General features: G+C 47.7%; 7 protein-coding genes across 14 annotated transcripts; 3 read left to right on the top strand and 4 right to left on the bottom strand.

The window, feature by feature from the left end:
* Positions 1 to 225: 225 nt before the first annotated feature.
* LOC9629365 (protein root UVB sensitive 1, chloroplastic) lies at positions 226 to 3,343 on the bottom strand. Of its 8 annotated transcripts, XM_024663749.1 has the most exons (11): positions 2,613 to 3,343; positions 2,269 to 2,544; positions 2,165 to 2,221; positions 1,916 to 2,114; positions 1,748 to 1,860; positions 1,524 to 1,694; positions 1,236 to 1,464; positions 1,156 to 1,183; positions 1,051 to 1,098; positions 605 to 984; positions 330 to 554 (listed from the first exon to the last, which is right to left on the bottom strand). In XM_024663749.1, exons 1-7 carry the CDS (start codon positions 2,922 to 2,924, stop codon positions 1,237 to 1,239), a joined length of 1,356 nt encoding a protein of 451 aa, XP_024519517.1. In that variant the 5' UTR covers positions 2,925 to 3,343; the 3' UTR covers positions 330 to 554; positions 605 to 984; positions 1,051 to 1,098; positions 1,156 to 1,183; position 1,236. The 8 variants fall into 8 exon arrangements, with proteins under 8 accessions (XP_024519523.1, XP_024519517.1, XP_024519520.1 ...); XM_024663752.1 differs by having other exon boundaries at positions 605 to 837; positions 910 to 984; positions 1,051 to 1,464; XM_024663755.1 differs by lacking the exons at positions 330 to 554; positions 605 to 984; positions 1,051 to 1,098 and adding an exon at positions 226 to 244.
* A 161-nt stretch (positions 3,344 to 3,504) lies between these two features.
* On the bottom strand, positions 3,505 to 3,972 carry LOC9629983 (auxin-responsive protein SAUR71). The gene has a single exon (XM_002989937.1). It carries the CDS (start codon positions 3,970 to 3,972, stop codon positions 3,505 to 3,507), a length of 468 nt encoding a protein of 155 aa, XP_002989983.1.
* Positions 3,973 to 4,896: 924 nt separating this feature from the next.
* On the bottom strand, positions 4,897 to 5,429 carry LOC9629984 (auxin-induced protein 6B). Its single transcript, XM_002989938.2, has one exon. The coding sequence runs from the start codon at positions 5,420 to 5,422 to the stop codon at positions 5,000 to 5,002; it is 423 nt and encodes a 140-aa protein (XP_002989984.2). The 5' UTR covers positions 5,423 to 5,429; the 3' UTR covers positions 4,897 to 4,999.
* Positions 5,430 to 7,813: 2,384 nt separating this feature from the next.
* On the top strand, positions 7,814 to 8,487 carry LOC9629985 (auxin-responsive protein SAUR50). The gene has a single exon (XM_024663785.1). The coding sequence runs from the start codon at positions 7,845 to 7,847 to the stop codon at positions 8,244 to 8,246; it is 402 nt and encodes a 133-aa protein (XP_024519553.1). The 5' UTR covers positions 7,814 to 7,844; the 3' UTR covers positions 8,247 to 8,487.
* A 67-nt stretch (positions 8,488 to 8,554) lies between these two features.
* Positions 8,555 to 10,510, top strand: LOC112342246. The gene is made up of 9 exons (XM_024663784.1): positions 8,555 to 8,679; positions 8,748 to 8,825; positions 8,909 to 8,985; positions 9,063 to 9,129; positions 9,179 to 9,241; positions 9,299 to 9,406; positions 9,461 to 9,523; positions 9,586 to 9,636; positions 9,689 to 10,510. The coding sequence occupies exons 1-9, from the start codon at positions 8,569 to 8,571 to the stop codon at positions 10,484 to 10,486; spliced, it is 1,416 nt and encodes a 471-aa protein (XP_024519552.1). The 5' UTR covers positions 8,555 to 8,568; the 3' UTR covers positions 10,487 to 10,510.
* Positions 10,511 to 10,714: 204 nt separating this feature from the next.
* Positions 10,715 to 12,026, top strand: LOC9629541 (enoyl-[acyl-carrier-protein] reductase, mitochondrial). Its single transcript, XM_002989857.2, has 5 exons — positions 10,715 to 10,957; positions 11,013 to 11,278; positions 11,331 to 11,452; positions 11,510 to 11,592; positions 11,652 to 12,026. Exons 1-5 carry the CDS (start codon positions 10,730 to 10,732, stop codon positions 11,958 to 11,960), a joined length of 1,008 nt encoding a protein of 335 aa, XP_002989903.1. The 5' UTR covers positions 10,715 to 10,729; the 3' UTR covers positions 11,961 to 12,026.
* Positions 12,027 to 12,082: 56 nt separating this feature from the next.
* Positions 12,083 to 14,059, bottom strand: LOC112342231 (pentatricopeptide repeat-containing protein At4g02750-like). The gene has a single exon (XM_024663728.1). It carries the CDS (start codon positions 14,057 to 14,059, stop codon positions 12,083 to 12,085), a length of 1,977 nt encoding a protein of 658 aa, XP_024519496.1.
* Positions 14,060 to 18,226: the final 4,167 nt, after the last annotated feature.

The raw sequence follows: 18,226 nt of genomic DNA on the forward strand, positions 1-18,226 counted from the left end.
TACAGGTTTTGTTTAAGCAAACCAAAAAGAATTAATCTCCAGGTATTCCTTTTCAAGATTACTACAGATCATATCTACAAACAAACTCAAACAAGCTAGATCAGATCTCTCACAATGTGAGACCAACTCCCATGTCTTTGCAATGACCAGGGAGCTAGTCCATGCGCCAGTGGCACGTGAGGAAGCCATGATCCTCTAGTTTCGTTCGTGCGTTTCTGGTATCGTAGCAACTAAGAACTTTTTCCTGTGGAAATGAAACGGCTTGCATACTCTCAGTACGATAAAGGAAAGCATGAACAAGGCGTGCGCTAGCTTCAAATTTGTATTTATCCGTCAAAATCATTCTTTCCATCAAACTTTTCGTCCCTTCACAGAGGAAATGGTTACAAGGTATTTGGTATTACACGTTCTTTAAAAGCTTCTAAATTGTCCAGTGTCTTTTATGGCTTTTGTGCTTCTACCGTTCTCTGAATGACAATCCTCATTCTCTGTTCGTCATATGAGAGATCTCTGGATTTCTACCGCGTGATTGTCGGAAGAGTCATTCTGATCCACTGTCCACAAGAGTAAAATTTTCTTAGCGATAGCAGAGATTGTGACTTACCAGCGTCAAAAAGACCAAAGTCCTCATCGTCAACGTGGCTTTGGCTTGAGGAAGTTTTTGTCCAAGGCTGTGAAATGCGAGCTGTGAAAGAAAATGGTCAGCACTAACTATAGGAAGTAATTACATTTGATATCTTGAGCTTGTCGGGCTATGAAGCTCCAAATTATTGTCGGTGCAAAAAGAGGCCCTTTATTCCAATCTAAATAGTGATAATAATCCCCAACGACTTCCAGCTTTTCCAGCATTGTTGATGTGAGCCTCCATATGAGGATTGCTGAACGTAGGAAAACGCAAAATAGACATACCTTGACAACGACAATAGCTGTTGTAGTGGTGAATATCGTCTCACCATTAGATTTTGTTGGTAAATCACGCTTGCTCTGCAAAGCCAACCCGAACGCCATGACTCCTTGCAAGCCTATCAATAAAAACCATCAGCTCCGTACCGCTAAACCAAAGGGCCTTTTGATGCTTGAGAGGTATTTTCCTTGCAACTGGCCGAACACATAAAAGCTGTTGACAAAGGCAAGCGGATATTCTAATACATTTACCATGAATCCGACTTCGCTAAATCCAAGCCTGCAGCAAAGGCGTAGACGTGCAGCAGCACAGGAAAACTGATTCAATGTACCTCAACCAAGCCTGTTTGATCCAGGCCTTGCCACCAATCCGCTCGTGGACCAGCCGGCAGCTTGGAGCCCCTGTATCAGCTCGTTGAAACTTTGCTGCATGCTCTGGTACGAAAGTTTAAGTAGCTCGTCTTTAGAGAGGCTCTGTTGATTGTGAATATGTCTCAAGTATGAAGCTTGTACTACGGCTCTCAACATATCATGTGGCGACGCCGATTTCTTGAGTACGACCTGCACAGCGCAGTTCGCTTCTGCTGTTACAAACGGACACAACGTGTCTGCGATGTTACCTTAAAGCAATGACTGTCGTCATATGTTAAGAGGTACTCCTCTCCACTGTAAAGATCAAGCAACGCTTGAGCAGCTCCTCTGCTAGCCACTGCTTCGCCAAAACTGACTCCCAGTTTTAAGTTCTTCTCGATGTCAGCCGCGGCACATTTCGATTCGCACGAAATAGACAGCTATTGCCAACACACTTTGAGGTGAGCAAAAAGCGACCAACATGCGTACTAACCGGTGCTTTCTTGCTGGAAAAAAAGTCTGCGACCGTGAAAATGGGCTCCACGGAGTTTACGTCTCTTACGGATGGAATTCTCTGCGTCGTCAAATATTCTGCCATGATAAGGCCTGCACAAAATGGCATCTTTTCAGTCTCAAGTAGGCTGGACGAGCACGCAAGCACCTGTTCTGTAAGGATTCAACGTGTGAAGCTGCACGGCTTGATAAGACTTGAGGTTGCACAAAACATGCACTGCTGTCACTGTACCAAAAGATAGTACTAGCAAAGGTCCGGATGATCCAACTTTGCTCGATATTCCAATGCCCAAAGCAATTCCAAGCGACTTGCTCACCATTCCTTGAGCTTCACCTTTAGCAATAACCTGCGTACACGTGAGTTTAAACTACAACGGCAGCGCTTGTAAACTCAGACCTCTGCAAAGTTGTTTTGAGTTGCAAAACCAGCGTAGAAACAGCTCCTTGTTGCCGCCTGAATGGAAATTTTCGAAAGCTCTCCTTGTAACAACACTTAATTACCTGAATCAAACCAGCAGCGGACTTCCCAGCTCCAGCAACCGCGGTAAGAGGAACAAAGAGATGTGGAAACGTCGGAGTAAGCAGCTCCAAACCACATGCACCATCTTCAATCAAGTCCGATAATAACCTCCAACCCTTTGGATGGACGTCGAAGTGACGACCATACTTTGAGAGCACGATCTTACTAAGGTATCCAATGCCGTCCTTGAGAACCCAATTGATTGCGGCTGCCGTGGGAATGGCACCTTTTCCTAGTCCAACTGCGTAAAGCAAAGCCTATACAGAAAAGAGATTTTGTTGTTCAATCGAAATCCTCCTGAAGGAACAAAAATTAAAAACCGAACCTGCGTAGTCAGGACTCCACTTATTTGGCTCGCTATGATCTGTCCCATCCTCCACAAAGTGTACTCCGTGTAGTCATCACTCACAGTCTTCGGGTATCCTATGGGAAGCATCGTTGTCTTGAGAGCATCCAAACACCAGCTGACAATCTCGTCAACTCCCAGCTTGCGAGATCTTCCCGTGCTCACGGCGCCAGCTTTGTCAGTTGAAGGAGAAGATTTGCCTTTGCTGTTCTTCTCTCTTTCCAGGCACTCCTGCTCGTAAGCCATGGCTTCGTCTTCGCTCATCTTCGTGACGTCCACAACCAGCGCCATGCTAGCCTCATCAACGATATATCTCGTCCATTTCCCATCCTTCACTTTCCAGATAGCATCGTCACTGATTCTACCAGCTTCATGCGTCAGAGCCTAGAGCTGACTGCTGCCATTACTACTGTGTACGAGAACGCAAACCCCCAGTGCCGCACAACACAAATATCTCAAGAGCTTGATCCAGTCCTTTGGATCCTTGCCACCATCGTTGTCACTACTATCCCCATCTCCTCCATTCCCAAAATTCTTAAACCCTCCATTACCGTCACCACCACTGAAATGCTCCAAATCGAGCGCAATCTCGATCTTCCTTCTCGACTCATCGCATCTGTTCTTCCCTATATTCCTACACGAGCTCCGGCCGTGACGATCCGGGGCATCGTGAAATGCCCGGAGCAAACCTCCGATCCCCCGCGTCTGCTGGTGCGCTACAGCTAGAATCTTACCAGCACGCCTCGGATTACGCGCGGACGAGCACCGATCGAGCCTCCTCCAGCCGGGCGCCTTGGCCGCGCCTACGCCACAAGAGAACATTTGCTAAGAACCCTAAAAAAATGAACTAGATTGATTTGTTCCGAGCTCTTTAGCTCGTAGCATACATATCGAGGAGCTCATTGAGAGCTTCTCCGTGGAGCTCGGCTGGATCATAGTTCTCCAGCGTCCACAGGAGATGCTCAAACATGACAACCTCGCAAGAGATTCTCACCAGCGCGTCCTCCTCCTCCTCCTCCTCGAGATTGCTCGCCGCGGATTTTTGGACGAAGGATTTAAACAGTGGATGCTTCAAGTGGCGCGCTTCCACCACGTATCGTCTCGCTTCCTTGCCCACGTAAACCACGAACGCGTCTTCTGGAGCTCTTGCCTCCTCTTTTGCGATGATCTTGGATGCTCGCTGCGGCTGCTGCTTGTGATCAAACTCCTCCAGATCGCTCGCGCAAGTTGATAGCGGCGACGCCGACTCCAATGAAGCATACGATCGCCCCGATCGCTTGAGCTTCTTCTGCCACTTATCCACGATTCTCTTCACCTTGCTGCTCGCGCTCCCAGCCATGAATCTCTCGACGGCGCTTAGATACGCAACATATAGATGAGGAAAACACCAACACAAACTGGGGAAAAGATGGATTTTGGGAGAGTAGCTTGCTTGCTAAGAAGAAGCTATGGCGGCCATGGATTGCATCAGAGCTTCCTTCATCTTGGAAAGGATGAGTGTTTGTTCGCCGCGTTTTAATGCGGAGAATGCGAGTTGCGACAGATGAAGACACAAACGGAGTTAATACCAACGGGTTTGTATAAAGGTTGTATCAAAGATGATGTGTAACCGTCCCTCGTCCGCCATAGCCAGAGAGCAAACAAACAAACGAAGAAGAGAGAAAAAAAAAAGGGTGGCTTTTCTGGTCGCGTTCTCGTCCAGGGCTGTCAATGGAGCCCCTAGCTGTCAATGCTGCGACCGCTGCGACTTACGTATTTTTTGCGTTAGCTGGCTGGCCACTCCGACAGCCGTCTTGTTTCGCTGTTTTTTTCGCTGTTTTTTGCGAGATCAATCAATCAAGACCAAATCTCTGTCCAGGAAAGCTTGATTCTCCTCTCTTTCTTTTTGCTTCCTCGTGGTTCTAGAGATCATCTCTGGACGGAATGCTCGAAGATGCGGCCGTAAGATTGCGAGAAAGCATCAAAAGTTTAGTTTTTGCGAGCGATGGTGATCGACGAGGAGATCCTTTCGAGCCTGGCATGATATCTCTGCTCAAACAGCCAATTGCTGCGATGGATGTGTGGTTGTGGACGCCAATTGGGGTGCGTGAAGAGCAGGAAATCCAGTCGCTTTCGACACTTTCGCTTGCTTTTTATTCCAACTTGTAGTACGCGGATGAGTACGAAATTACGTTTCTACTCAGATAAGCAAGTTACGGGGTTACAGTTTGAGTATCGTGATTAGAGTTTGATTTTCTTCACAAGGACGAACGATTTACAAAAACCCAGCAGACCCACTAGCCGATCTACTCGATCTTGGTGCTGCTGGCTTGGATCCATCTCCTGTGGAGTAGAGGGCTTCCTCTAAAACCTATATTAGAGAGCTTCTAGTCCCTGTTGTAAAACTCCACAAGGTCGTGGATCTGCTCGAGCTTCGCGCACACGGGGTCTTTCGTGTCCAGCAGCCATAGAAAATGCTCAAACAAAACAGCCTCGCAGGGAATTTGGAGAGCTCCGCTGTGACGAAATCCATACTCGTCGGCGGCCTTTTGGAGCAAGGCCTTGAAAATGGGATGCGTGAGGTGCTTTGTGCTCACGATGAACCTCTTGCTTCCAGCGTAAGCTGCAAAGAATCCCTTTGGAACATCCGGTGGCGGTTGATTTGTTCTAGAGACGCTTTCTTCGTCACTGTCCAAGTCGCTCATTTGCCACGAAGGCATCCTTTGCATGCTCGAAACACTTGAGCTCGACCGTGACGAGCTCCCGGGAGATGGAGAGCTTTTGAGAGCAGCTAGAAATTTTTTGTGCATGCTACTAGCAAGGAATGATTGACTCAAAGCACACTAGAGAAAGAGAACCGAGGAAAAAAACCGAGAAACTGGGAGTTGTGGCTCCTTGTTCACAACCAAGCTTTATAGCGTGGGAGATCGAACGTAAAGAACTGGAGAAAAAACTCTTTTTTCTTTCGTTTTCCATTCTTTTTCACTTGATTATTAAAGGGTGGGCGATGCGTTCCAACTGCTGGAGCTCTCTCCAGGTGGGAAGTGTGGCTCTTTCATTTCAATCGTTGCAGTTATGGTCCTGTGCGTTGTCTCGCCTAGTAACAGGAACTTGCTGGAAATCCTAGGGACAACTCTCGTGTCACCCAACCTGGGCCTCCTTGTCGGATCCTCAAAAAACTGCTGGTTCTTTTTTCTTTTTACGCTAGGAAGGTTTGTGTCGCTGCAAAGCGGCTCCGCGATCTATAGACGAGAGCTCATTGGTTTGCTGGGCGATTTCCTTTCCATTCAAGTTGGCGTTTGGCTTTGAGGAACTAAATCGAATGTCGGTGTTTGCATTAGATGGTAGAGAGATGCATTCACTCAAGAGGCACTGTGCGCGCGCTTTATAAAAGTAATCACAATGAAGAAAAACCGGCCAAAATACTGGAGAACATGAACCTGATATCAGCGAGTGTCAACTCAAGTCGCAAGGACTGTGCAGGAGGTCTGTATTCAAGCCTCCTCTTGCTTTTTGCTTCCCTCTTTTTTCTCCAGTGTGTTCCTTTCGCCATTAAGTCGTGCTGTCTAACGTGCAGGGGTTGTGATCCTCCAGCTCCAAGCTCCAGCGAAGAAGCTGGCCGGACTGGATAGGGAACCTCACTGAATCCGGATAAAACGATTCAAAGCTTGTCATGCAACGTTCCGGACAATCGAAGAACCAAAGCCAAGCTCCGGCAATTATAAGAATCATTGCACATGAAAGAGATTGGTGGGTAGCCAACACGCTCTGGCCAACTTAACTTGGTAGCTGAATCTTCACACTAGAGAGAAAAAGGAAAAAAGAGAGGAAGAAACAATGGGGTGGTACAAATTGTACCTCTACACGCTTTGTCCTGGGATCAGAAGCTCATAACTCCAGTGGTTCCAGCGCGAATGCGACGACGACGACGAGACAACGAGATTAATCGTTCTCCAGAGATGTTGTGAATTAAAATTGCGGTGTTCTTGCTCGGGGAGCTCTCGCGGGAGCTTCTTTCTTACCGCATTTGCTGTTGTTTTGTTCATCGGGTGGTCATTGCAGGGAGGGGACCGCAAACTTAAGTGTGGCATGTGACTTTGATGAAAGAGGTGTGCGCGACAGTGAGGTATGATCCAATCTTTTCACGTTGGAGCTCGATTAGAACGGACAGAAGAACTAAAAAAACGATTCTGATCGGTTTTTTTGCTTGCCAAGAGTTTCTTTTGGCTGGTTGAGGAACAGAACTTGTGGAGGAGAAAAGGAGAGAAATGCTTGTTTACTGGTTGCTTGCATGGGGCGCTACTCTTGAGGAGCTCTGGGGAGAGGTTTTGTTGCTGCCGAGGTATTGTCTCCCCCCGAAACAACGCTGACAAATCCAATCAGGAATGTCAAGCTAAAAAAATGGTTTGTGGAGGAACCAAAAAAAAAATTGATTTTCAAGTTGCGGGGACCATGATCACTAATTTCAGCTGGTACCCTTGCAGGCTTACAGCTGCTGCTGATGATAGCTAGGCTAATGGTTCCAGCCGAAAAAAAGGAGAAAAAGAAAAAAGAAAGATTTTTTTTCTTAAAAGATAGAGTACCGGCGGTGTTCCGATCGTCCTTTCCTTGATCATCGACCTTCGACGGAACAATTAGGTACTAAGTACTGCATTCAATGCTGTTTTTCCTTTCGTTTTCATAGAGCTTTTCTGATTGACTCTGGAAGTGAGATCTTTGGAAGGTTCATTTTGAGATCTTTGAAAACTTAAGAGCGGGAGGACCACACCGCAAGAAACCAGGACCACCGGATGACAATGCTCAAGAGCTCCTGGAGGGATTCATCGCGAGCAGAGAGGAAAGCAAGAGATAGATATGTATACTTTATGCAAGCTCAAGGACTGATTTTTTTTTTTCCTTTTGTATTTTTTCTGCTCTCACAAAATTGTCATGAATCATGCTGATCTGCATGTCTGGTAGGGAGCACAAGTTGTTCCAGCCGAGTAGTAGATCCCTCCGTCACGATCTTCCCCGTCATCTTGACGCGATTTATCTCCGGCGTAGCGGAGAAATGTGATTCTGCGGATCCTGCTATAAAAGTTCAGGGTCTTTGCAGGCTGAAATCAAGCATCAGCAGTGAGCTTTCTTTTGATCTTCCGCTTTGGAAGCTTTCAGCGTTTTTTTCCATCTCGCGAAAGAAAGATCAAGAAGAAAGAAAAGTTTCTCCACTTTGAAACGAGAAAAGTTTTGGCAATGGCAAGACTTGTATCGATCCTCAGAAAGGCGCTCTCATCGAGCAAGCTACCAAGGAGCTACAGCAGCAATGGCTCCTCGAGCGGATTCTCCAGCGACAGTAGCAGTGACTGCGAAGGCAGCCTCAACTTTGCTCCTCCAAATGTCCCGCAGGGAAGCTTTGCAGTGTATGCCGGCGAGGAGAGGCGCCGGTTCTTGGTTAGAATGGAGCACCTCAATCACCCCCTCTTCAGAGCGCTCCTGGAGAAAGCTGCCGAGGAGTACGGCTTTGATCATGCGGGAGCTCTCAGCATTCCGTGCGAGGCTGTTCTGTTCGAGCACGTACTTTGGCTGCTCAACAACAATGACGCTCAAGCCAGGCAGCTGGAGCTCGACGAGCTTCTCCAATTCTACTCGTCTTGATCATCATCGATCGAAAGGGAGAAAAATCAGAAAAGTGGAAGAGTTTAGAAGGGCGAGCTTGTCGGTCGATCTGATTCAAAGCTTGTTTGGATCGATCGATTCTCGCGGAGGAGTTCTTCTCCTTTTTTTTCGATTAAAATTTAGTTAGCTAGTTCATCTTCTTCGTCTCCTTCTAGACAGTGACAAGTTCTTCGTCTAGATCCTGCTGACGTACAAAGTTTGGCCTCCGGGTAAATTCCGGATAGATTCCTTGTAATATGGGGACGAAAGGAGATCCAACGGTGCATTTCCATCGATTCTTATTTTAGGGCAGTGTTGCGCGATGATACGCGTCGCGGATGGAGCAGCGGGAGCGCCGCCTCCGCCGCTCGACTACGCGCAGCTCTTCTCCTTCCAGATCGCATTTCGCGACGGCGGCAGCGGCGGCGGCAAGGTGAGAAGGAGATTGTCACGCGATTGATTGCAATGATCGCTGCGAGATGAAACGATCTGGTATTGCAGGAGTGGGAGAAGGCGATCTTGGAAGTAAATTTTGCTGTGCGTACATTCATCTTGCTGGATAGGGAGCGCGTCGTCGTGGTTGGTTCTTTTCTTCTCCGTGCTCTTTTCACTGGAGATTTTTTGGTCTGAGCGAACACACTTATCATTTCAGACCTTTGCAGGCACGGCCGTTTGACTCGTACACGCGATGCGCGTTCGATAAAGATGTCGAGGATCCTTTCGTGTCGCTTTTCTTTGGGTTAGTCCATGCAAACATCAGATTTCTTTGGTTTTGTTGGTGTTAGTGGCGAATCTTAAAATCGCCCAGCTTGGCAGTTTACTTGAGTTAGAGCTCAACGTCCAGAACAGCGCCGAGAAGGAATGCATGCTACATCTTCTGCAGGTATCAATGCAGCAAATAAACTTTAGCGTCACTTACCGGGCTTTTGCAGTGTATCGCGAAAAATATGACTGCAGTAGAGGCTGTGCGTCAAGGCATTGGTATTGTCGGCCTGGTAAAGAGACTTGGAGAAAATGAAATTCCTCTCGTAAGCGTGTCGTACTTCTCGCAGGACAAAAGGATACTCAAATATGGAATCATTTTGCGCAAAGCAAAAGCTAAGCGGAGGAGGACAGAACGCTTTCTGGTGGTTGTACCTGGAAAGCTTCTTATGTTTGCCGTAAGTGGTTGCTTCAGGCGCGAAGGATTTCTTTAACATGGCACGTATTTGCAGGGAACAAACATACTTGGTCGACATGTGCGATCTGTGACCTCTCTTTTCCGCGCGAACGTCAAGGTAAGAGGCACGCCTAGACTGTTTGCTCTTTACTCACTCAATTTTTGTTCGTGATGACCCAGATGTCATTTAATCAGCTGGAGTTTCAAATCATAGCACATCACTCTAAGGAGGTACGCGCAATGCGCTGCAACTTTAAAAATCTAATGTTATTCTTTTGAACAGAAAGAGATGAGTTCCTGGATAACGGCTCTTGAGGAGTCAATCCAGCGTGCTGATCAAGTACGTAGAGCAACATGCATAAAGCCGGAAGTAGAAAGCAGCAAAACATTGTCCGTGTCCGAGGAGGAAGATCGTAAACGAGCACGAAGGCCGCTCCGTCCGCGTTATAGTGATCAACTCACGGGGACTTCTAACGAGACACAGGGCCTCGACGAACCACGAGTTTCAGTCCGTCAGTTCGAGGATGAAGGAAGAACAGGCTATTGGCGTCGCTGTGACAACGCCTTTGAAGAGGGCCACAGAAGAGTATCACTTTCCAGAGAACGCTTGAAAGCGGCAATTGAAGACATGTCAGATATGATCAGTCGACTGAACGTTAGAAAACGGCAAAGCTTTCCTCAGCCCTGTCTACCTGAGAATTATGTCAGACTATCGGAGGCCTATCGTCATCGCGAACACCGTCCAAGACGGCAGCAGCAAACAGACTCTTCGTCGGAGAATTTCTACACAAATGCTGTTTGCAGAGCTGCTGAGGAATCCAGGTTTAGAGGAATCTGCAACAGCAGCAGTAGGCACCGACGCAGAAGAAGGAAAGAACCCGAGAGATACTATAGAAACTGCTGGGATGATCCTGTTGCCGGTGGTGCGGTTGCTCGACTCGACAACGATGGCAGCCTTGGAAACAGGAACAATATTGAAGCGTTCAGGGAGTCGTGGAAACAGCAACCGGCATCATCAATGATCGAACTCCCGGAGCGGAGGAGAAGCTTGGCTCCTTTCATCTCGAGGAAAGTCTATTAGCACTCGTATTTTTTTCGGGGGGTACAGGACCAGCACTGTAAAGGGCGTCATCAATAAACTGGATCAATTGGGAAAAGTCCAAGCGAACGAGTCCAAAGTGTGAAGCTGCTACTGAAGTTTCGTTGAAGCAACAGGCTCAGATCCGGAAAAAAGCTTTTTTCTATCACGTCAATTCGGAGTCGACTTTCGGAAGTATATAAATCGCTGGGATGGGGAGGGTGCTGGGTCTAGTTTTGTGGCTTAATGGCGAGCACAGGCAACAGAGCTATACTACACAAGGTTGATCCAAATTATACGGGGATTGGAAAACTGGAACTGGCTAGCAGGCCGATTCCCGAGGCGCTCCCAGGCAAGGTTGTTATCCACCTTCTTTTGAGGCCCATCAATTCGACGGATCTTACCTCCCCTCTAAGTCGCCATGGCCGTCCTGTTTCCACACCAGGCTCGGAAGGATACGGGATAGTTCATGCTGTAAGTTCGCGAACAATATTTGCTGTTTTTTTTTGCTGACTTTGAGAGCTTCCAGATTGGAGATGGCGTTACCAAAGTGAAGCCGGGGCAGAGGGTGGTGCCGTTTGTATGGGAGTCAGCGATTGAGAGCGGTGATGGTTCGTGGCAAGAGTATGTTTGTGTGAGAGAAAGCATGCTCACTTTGGTGCCGGACTCCGTCTCCAACGAGGTGGCAGCACAGTTTGTCCTGAATCCGTGGACTGCTGTTGGTTTGATGAGAGACCTTCATGTCCCCGAGGGCGATTTTATGCTGCAAACAGCTGCCGGTTCCATGCTTGGAAGGTAAAGTCTTGAAAGTTCTTCTAGTTTTCCTAACTTATCTCTTTGCTTACAGGCTTGTGATCCAGCTAGCCAAGCACAAGGGGATCAAGATAATCAATGTTGTCCGACGGGAAGAGCAGAAAGAAGAGCTCAAGGCACTCGGGGCCGACGAAGTGATTTGTTCTACAACCGAAGGTAATCTCTTGTCATCCGTTTGCATTCTTCTAGATTTATACGTGTTTGTTTTGACAGATGTTGTTGCGAGAGTCAAGGAGATTACAAGTAATAAGCTCGTGTATGGAGCTTTGGACTGCGTTGGTGGAGGCATGACCAAGGTACTTTCTTTCTCCCTTTCTTACTGGGCATTCAAGTAAATGTGTACTTCTGGTTTTAGATTGTGACAGGATGCGTGAGAAGAAAGGGAACGGTGTTTCTGTATGGCGTTCTCTCCGGCACGGAAGCCACCATAAACATCTATGATCTGCTCCGGCAAGTGAAGATCAAAGGCTGGCTCGTGATGAATTACTGGGACTCTGTGGAGCACAGAGACGCTTTCATCAGCGAGGCGTGGAGGCTTTTCGAAGCGAAGGTCTTTCAGCTCTCGCCGTGCAAGAGATTCGAGCTCTCGGACGTCGAGGAGGCCCTCAAAGACGTGGGAAAAGGCGGTGGAGGTACCAAAGTACTTCTAGAAACCAAACTTTGAGAAAACGTTTTGCTCGTATGATCTGTGCCTTGGAATAAGGAATTTTTCACTGTTGTGTGTTCTAAAGCTGTGTATTAACAAGAGATAGTGTGCATGGAGAAAGGTGGTCAAAGAAACACAGACTATTTGTCTAGTGCCACAGAGTTCGCAAGGAGGATATAGCCAGCGGCATCCGCAGGACTGCCGCCACCGTCAAATATCGATTTTGCTTCTTTGTGGCTGCCACAGGCTCCCAAGAGGCACGACCGATCCAGCGAATCGGGCTCGAACGGCATCGTCTCGGCGAGCTCCCGGGCATCCACAACGTATCCCCCGCGCGCCAGGAGATCGATCGCGCAGCTAAAGTGCTGCTTCGTGGGACGCTGCTGGAAATCTCGATGGATCGAAACAAATGCAGCGCGCCCTCGGTGTAACTCGCCCGCATGGATGCACGCCCTCAGCATCGTCACGAAGGAGACATCGTTCGGAGACACTGCCTCGAGTACCATTGCGTGGAAGAGATGTAAGGCCTCGTGTGGCCTCTCGTTGTGCCCATACGCTGCCATGAGCGCGTTCCACGATACCACGCTGGGCTCCTCGATGCCATCAAAGATCCTCCTGGCATCTTGCAGATGCCCGTGCTGGGCATATGCCGAGAGCATTGCATTCCGCGTCACAGAGTTTCTTTCGTCCATTGCGTGAAAAAGATACCACGCATCTTCAAGCTGGCCAGCTTGTGCCACGGCGGACACAACAATCGTCCAGGTGACTAGATTCCGTTCCTCCATTGTGCTAAAGATCCTCTTTGCCTCGCCAAGATGCCCTTTAGAGGCAAAGGCTGTGATCATTGCATTGATGGCGACGAGATCCCAGCGCGCCATTCGATCAAACATTGACTTCGCCTCTTCCACCCAACCAATTGACGCAAATCCACCCAGAAGCGTTGTCCACGAGACGAGATTCCTCTCTGGCATTCGATCGAACAGCTCACGGGCCTCCCGGATTTGCCCGCTCTGGGCATACCCGCTAAGCATTGCGTTCCATGAGATAAGATCCCGCTTCTGGAAAGAGAATTCGAAGAGGTCCCTGGCTGAGTCCAGCATCCCTTCCTGGGAGAACGCCGCAAGCATTGCATTGCAGGCGATCAAGCTCCGCTCCTTCATCTCGCAAAACAAGGCTTGGGCCTCTCTAATCTGTCTGTTTTGAGTGTAGGCGACAAGCATCGCCGTCCAGGAGAGAACATCCCTCTCAGGCATCGCATCAAAGAGAGATCTCGACTGCGATACTTGTCCGGCATGAGCATAAGCAGAGATCATCGAGTTCCAGCACGCCAGATCCCGCTGCTGGGCGGAATCAAAGAGCCTCTTGGCATCGCTCACGCATCCGGCATTAGCGTAGGCGGATTGGAGCGCCGTATTGCAGTGGAGATCCCATTCGGGCATCGTGTCAAAGAGGTTCTTGGCATCCAGCAGATGCCCAAGCTGGGCATATGCCGTAAGCATCGAGTTCCACGTCACGAGATTCCTTTCGGCCATGGAATCAAACACCCGCTTGGAATCCTGCAATCTGCCGTTTTTGGCAAATCCCCCCAATAATGCATTCCACGTTACAAGGTTTTGTTCTGGCATCTTGTAAGAAAACTCTTTCATCTTATGTATTTGCCCGTTTTGAGCATATGCAGTCAGCATGGCATTCCAGGTCACTATGTCTCTCTCGCGCATTTCAGAGAATACTTGCAATGATTCTCTAAGATTTCCTTCTTGGGCATATGCGACTAGCATGGTCGTCCACGTCACCAGATCCAGTTGAGGCATCCTATTGTACACCTGCGCTGCGTCTTCAATATGCCCGTTTTGGGCATATGCTCTTAGCATGGAAACCCACGAGTAGATTGTCCTGGAGGGCATGGCATCAAACACTTGGCGGGCTTGCTTGACGCCCCCAAATCTCCCGTAGAGTTGGATCAGTGTGTTCGAGAGCCTCGTGTCGTGGGCGAAGAAATCCAGCTCCTTGAGCTGGGTGTGAGCCTCTCTCGTCATCGCCAGGCTCTTGCAAGATGCCAGGAGCTGGATGCAATGGTCGCGTTCTTGGAGCATGGCGGCAAATTGCGGGGCTTCCATTCCTAAATCTTTGTACATTTCATGACTCGAGAGACTCGCTCACTCAAGGCTTGGTTCTCTTGGTCCAGCCGATCCATGCGCTCCTCGAGGCATTGATTCACTTCCTCGAGGCGAGAGACGCTGTGCTGGAGGCTCTCGCAGCCCTGTTCAATCTGTTCAATATGCATCTCCAAGTAGCCATTCCTTTCCTCCAGCAGTGCAATGCACTCCTCTACAGCCTGATTCTCCTGCTTTACCTGTGAGAGGCGCTCGTTCATCTCCTCCTCCAGTTGGGTGACGTACTCCTCTAGCATCCTCATTAGAATTAACGGAAAATTCCAAGCCTCTCATATTTGCAAATGCAAAAAAAAAATCCCCTGGCATTTCAAAGAATAGTCTATTTTAATTGGGCTAAGTGAATGTTGCTTGATCACAGGTATAGTGAAAATGTAACTATTGCTTGGCATGTTGAGTTTGTAATCCGTTTAGAGAGGAAATAATACACAATTCAATGCAAAGGAGAAATAAGTTTATAAACTCTATACTTCTTTTATTGACAAAAGCCCATTAAAACCTTTGTGAATAGCTATTAGTGTGGTGGGATGGAACATTTAATGAAGCATTGATGAATGTAGAGAATGAGGGATGAATTAAATTAGTTTCAAAAGGCATGATAGTTGAAATGCATTGTGAGCATAGTGTTTCTATATCCTATTACCAAGGTTTGAAAAGGAAATGAGAAAGTTATAATAGAAATTCATGGAAATCATGATGTAGCTTATGCAAAGCTATTTGTGTATGGAAATTTATTTATTTCAAACAATCGTTAAAGTTTTGCCTTCAAAAGTCTATTTCTCTCCTATAATGTTTGTTTTACAAGTATTGTGCATTATAGGGTTTTGATCTGTTTTAATAGGATGTATTTGAAGTTATGATACATAATAATTAATAACTAATGTTAATGCTAAATGCTCATTATTCTCTCTTGTATTTAATGTGACTGATGTTAAAAAAATGATAATTGGATTTGTTTCTTTAAACATTTGAAAATGTTGATTGAAATTAAACATCAAAATGTTACACTTTACAAATTCCTCTTTAATTTATGTTCAATTGATATTTGATAATCCATATAATGGATTTTGTATGAGGCATTTTCTAATAATTTTTACAAAGTGTTTAAAATATGCCACACGTTCACTCCTTCAAACTTTGATGTAGCTGTGGTAGAAATGTATGATAAGAATCTATATATTTAACAAGTAATATTTCAAAGTGTTTGAATGTATTTGCCTATCCTTGCAATATTTGAGCACATTTGACACAAAATAACTAATCATTTTATTGAGTGCTGATTGAAAAGTGATGAGACATACAAAGTACAGAAAAGCTTATTTATAATGCAATTTCACAAATTTGCTACTATATTGTTATTTTCTCAAACCTTACTCTATTTGAGATACAAACACAAGAGCATACTCATTACTTATGCTTTGGATGGCAAACAATTAGATTGCCTTCTACTCATGCAGCTGTTTAGAAGAAAGAGCATGTACAAGTTTATGTTAACATATGTTATTTGCTTGATTCTTGTCACAAAACATATATTTTATTCTATAGACATTAAGCATTTAAAAATGGATGGTATGTTATTACTAAAAACTTGCAAACTTCCATGGTTTAATTTTAGCCTGTTTTTCTTGCTATTGTCTTCACCAAAGAGTAGCATCTATACAAATAGATTTCCAGGAGCATACCTCGTCCAGTTTCATCACAAAGGTGGAAATCTCAACCAGGAAAACGAAAAGGCTCGTGCCTCACGTCGTCCACTGAGAACCGTGCCCTGGAGAAGCCAGGAGAGATGACTCAGAATCACTGGTCTTCGCATCAGTCATCCTGGTCAAACTCACCTCCGTCAGTCCACTTCATCATTTAAAGCACAGAAACTAACCGGTGGGAAAAACGCTTGATGCGGGGCTCCATCATGTGGATTTTCTTCTCCATCTCCATTTCCATGACCTTCAGGATCTGCTTCTGTACCGCTGCTGCGCCATCTCCAGGATCGAACACGATGCCAGAACGAAAAAATGGATCCGCCACCTTCCCTCCTTGTTCCCGTCCATGAGATTGCTCCATTCCTTCGCGTGGGCACACTGGGAGCTCGTTTGCAGCCATATTCTTGCCTGCTGGTTCGAAGTGAGCAGCCGAGAATGGATCCTCTGGGTGACGAAGACGGAGGAGAGAGGCCGAGAACGGCCTTGGCTGCTCGTGAACTTCCTCAGGCGTGCTAACGATCAGAGGATCCTTCCCCATGTTTCCCTGATTTCCCTGCTGGTATGGATCAGTAGCAGGCAAGAGTGTATCCACCTGGAGGAGAGAGGCCGAGAACGGCTCACTGAAGATCAGAGGATTCTCCACCACGTTTTCTCGACTTCCCTGCTGGTCCGGATCAGTAGCACGAAGGAGTGGATCCACCTGGAGAAGAGAGGCCGAGATTGGCCTTTGCTGCTCACTAACGATCAGACAATTCTCCACCACGTTCCCCCAACATTTCTGCTGATCTGGCACTGGGTTAGCACGAAAGAGTGGATTCACCGCGACCTTGTTTCCCGATCCGGAGTCATGGCAAGCACCACCGAGAAGAGCTGAAGGTGGCAGCCGCCTTGGAGGCCTCAGGAACTTGCGAATCTGAGGATCGGCATTCAGCTGCGACGGTCGATGCTCCAGTCCATTCTCCACTTTGCTCAAGGGAATAAGATACTCCCGCTGGCCGCCGGGATGATGGCCACTCCCAGCATAGTGCACCAGGACCTCGTCACGCACCTTGCTTCTTCTCCTCATGCAGTGTATCCAGATGCCGATGATGATGGCCACCATAGCCAGCAGGAATATGACGATGCCTGCCGCGAGCAAACCGGGAGAAGTCGCGAACACTGCTGCGGCTGCTGCTGCTGATGAAGATGGTGATGCTGATGACGCCAGACACGGAGGCGGAGCAGAAGTGGCCAGGCCAGGCGTGGTCGATGGTGGCGGCGATGGCAGCCTTGGGTGCCACGTTATGGATGAAGGTGGCGGCGGCCCAAACCTCCTTGGCCTCCAAGTTATAGTGTCGTGCTTGTTGGAGGAAGCAGCAGGTGGCGGCCCTGTAGCAGCTTGATGTCGAGGTGGAGGGCTCTTCGCGGGACTCTACCGGGGTGGTGCTCTTCTTGGCGACGGTTTGGGCCTATTGTGCGAGTGCTGCTGTGGCGGTGGCGATGGAGATGAAGCTCCAGTTGGCAGCGCTTTGGACGGCGGCCCGCTACTCCTCGTGAGTGTGGCGGCGACGGTGGCGGCGGAGATCTCGCCCTCTTTGGCGACGGCGGCGCGCCACCCCTCCTGTGCGTGTGCTGCGGGGACGGCGGCGGCGGGGAAGCGATTTTGCGAGCCATAGCTATAACTAAACTTGCTTGCTTACCGGAGACAACTCTTCGCTCGACTTGCTTCCCTTTTCTAGGGTATTAGGGTTTATATAGTGAGCCGGGGCGAATATACTTTTTAGAAATGTTAAATTGTTTTCTTTTTTAGTAAATTCTTTTCTAAAGGCTGGGTCGAAGTATTTGAAAAAAGCATGCTGAGCGGCCGTAAATTTTCTGACTGCCTGTAGTTGCTGGAAGTTCTGAGAAGCGCCTGGCAATTCTGGCCCGGAATTGTCTTGACGATCCTCAAAGGGACAAGAGCGTGGTGTTTTAATCTCCATACCTTTTGTTTTTCGATTTTCCGACCTTCTAGACTTTCACCATGGTGCCACCCTCGCGCCCAGCGGCGTGGACACACTGGATAATCTTCGCAATCCTATCTGTGGTGACGTAGAAATCGATGTCTCCTGGAGTTTCTTCGCTGCGGCAGTCGATATCGATGTGCCTCCCGCCGAAGTAAAAGGCCAGCTTCTCGTGTCTCGAGTCGGGCACATCCACGATACGAACCATCTCCTTCAAGCTCTCGCCCATTTGCTGCAAACCCACCATGGGAAACAGGGTTTTTCCATAGCGGAACATCACAACCCTCTCGTCGGCCATGGCTATACAAACTTACAAACCCTAACACAATGGAATCGACTTAAATAAAAATAGAATCTTCTAGACACCCTTTTTGCTGTAACTTGGTTCCCTTTTTTATTGTATTAAAGTTTCTTTGAGGATTGTTTGTATA

This window comes from Selaginella moellendorffii, unplaced genomic scaffold (assembly GCF_000143415.4).
Source record: "Selaginella moellendorffii unplaced genomic scaffold, v1.0 SELMOscaffold_102, whole genome shotgun sequence".
NCBI classification, from domain to species: Eukaryota; Viridiplantae; Streptophyta; class Lycopodiopsida; order Selaginellales; family Selaginellaceae; genus Selaginella; species Selaginella moellendorffii.

Excerpts from the sequence above, each read along its gene's own strand:
- LOC9629365 (XM_024663755.1), bottom strand. The coding sequence starts at position 2,924 with ATGGCGCTGGTTGTGGACGTCACGAAGATGAGCGAAGACGAAGCCATG. Across the intron at positions 2,545-2,612 it reads GTGGAGTCCTGACTACGCAG|GCTTTGCTTTACGCAGTTGG; the intron begins GTTCGGTTTTTA and ends TTTTCTGTATAG. Across the intron at positions 2,222-2,268 it reads CCGCTGCTGGTTTGATTCAG|GCGGCAACAAGGAGCTGTTT; the intron begins GTAATTAAGTGT and ends ATTTCCATTCAG.
- LOC9629983 (XM_002989937.1), bottom strand. The coding sequence starts at position 3,972 with ATGGCTGGGAGCGCGAGCAGCAAGGTGAAGAGAATCGTGGATAAGTGG.
- LOC9629984 (XM_002989938.2), bottom strand. The coding sequence starts at position 5,422 with ATGCACAAAAAATTTCTAGCTGCTCTCAAAAGCTCTCCATCTCCCGGG.
- LOC9629985 (XM_024663785.1), top strand. The coding sequence starts at position 7,845 with ATGGCAAGACTTGTATCGATCCTCAGAAAGGCGCTCTCATCGAGCAAG.
- LOC112342246 (XM_024663784.1), top strand. The coding sequence starts at position 8,569 with ATGATACGCGTCGCGGATGGAGCAGCGGGAGCGCCGCCTCCGCCGCTC. Across the intron at positions 8,826-8,908 it reads ATAGGGAGCGCGTCGTCGTG|GCACGGCCGTTTGACTCGTA; the intron begins GTTGGTTCTTTT and ends AGACCTTTGCAG. Across the intron at positions 9,637-9,688 it reads TAGCACATCACTCTAAGGAG|AAAGAGATGAGTTCCTGGAT; the intron begins GTACGCGCAATG and ends TCTTTTGAACAG.
- LOC9629541 (XM_002989857.2), top strand. The coding sequence starts at position 10,730 with ATGGCGAGCACAGGCAACAGAGCTATACTACACAAGGTTGATCCAAAT. Across the intron at positions 11,279-11,330 it reads GCCGGTTCCATGCTTGGAAG|GCTTGTGATCCAGCTAGCCA; the intron begins GTAAAGTCTTGA and ends CTTTGCTTACAG. Across the intron at positions 11,593-11,651 it reads TTGGTGGAGGCATGACCAAG|ATTGTGACAGGATGCGTGAG; the intron begins GTACTTTCTTTC and ends TTCTGGTTTTAG.
- LOC112342231 (XM_024663728.1), bottom strand. The coding sequence starts at position 14,059 with ATGGAAGCCCCGCAATTTGCCGCCATGCTCCAAGAACGCGACCATTGC.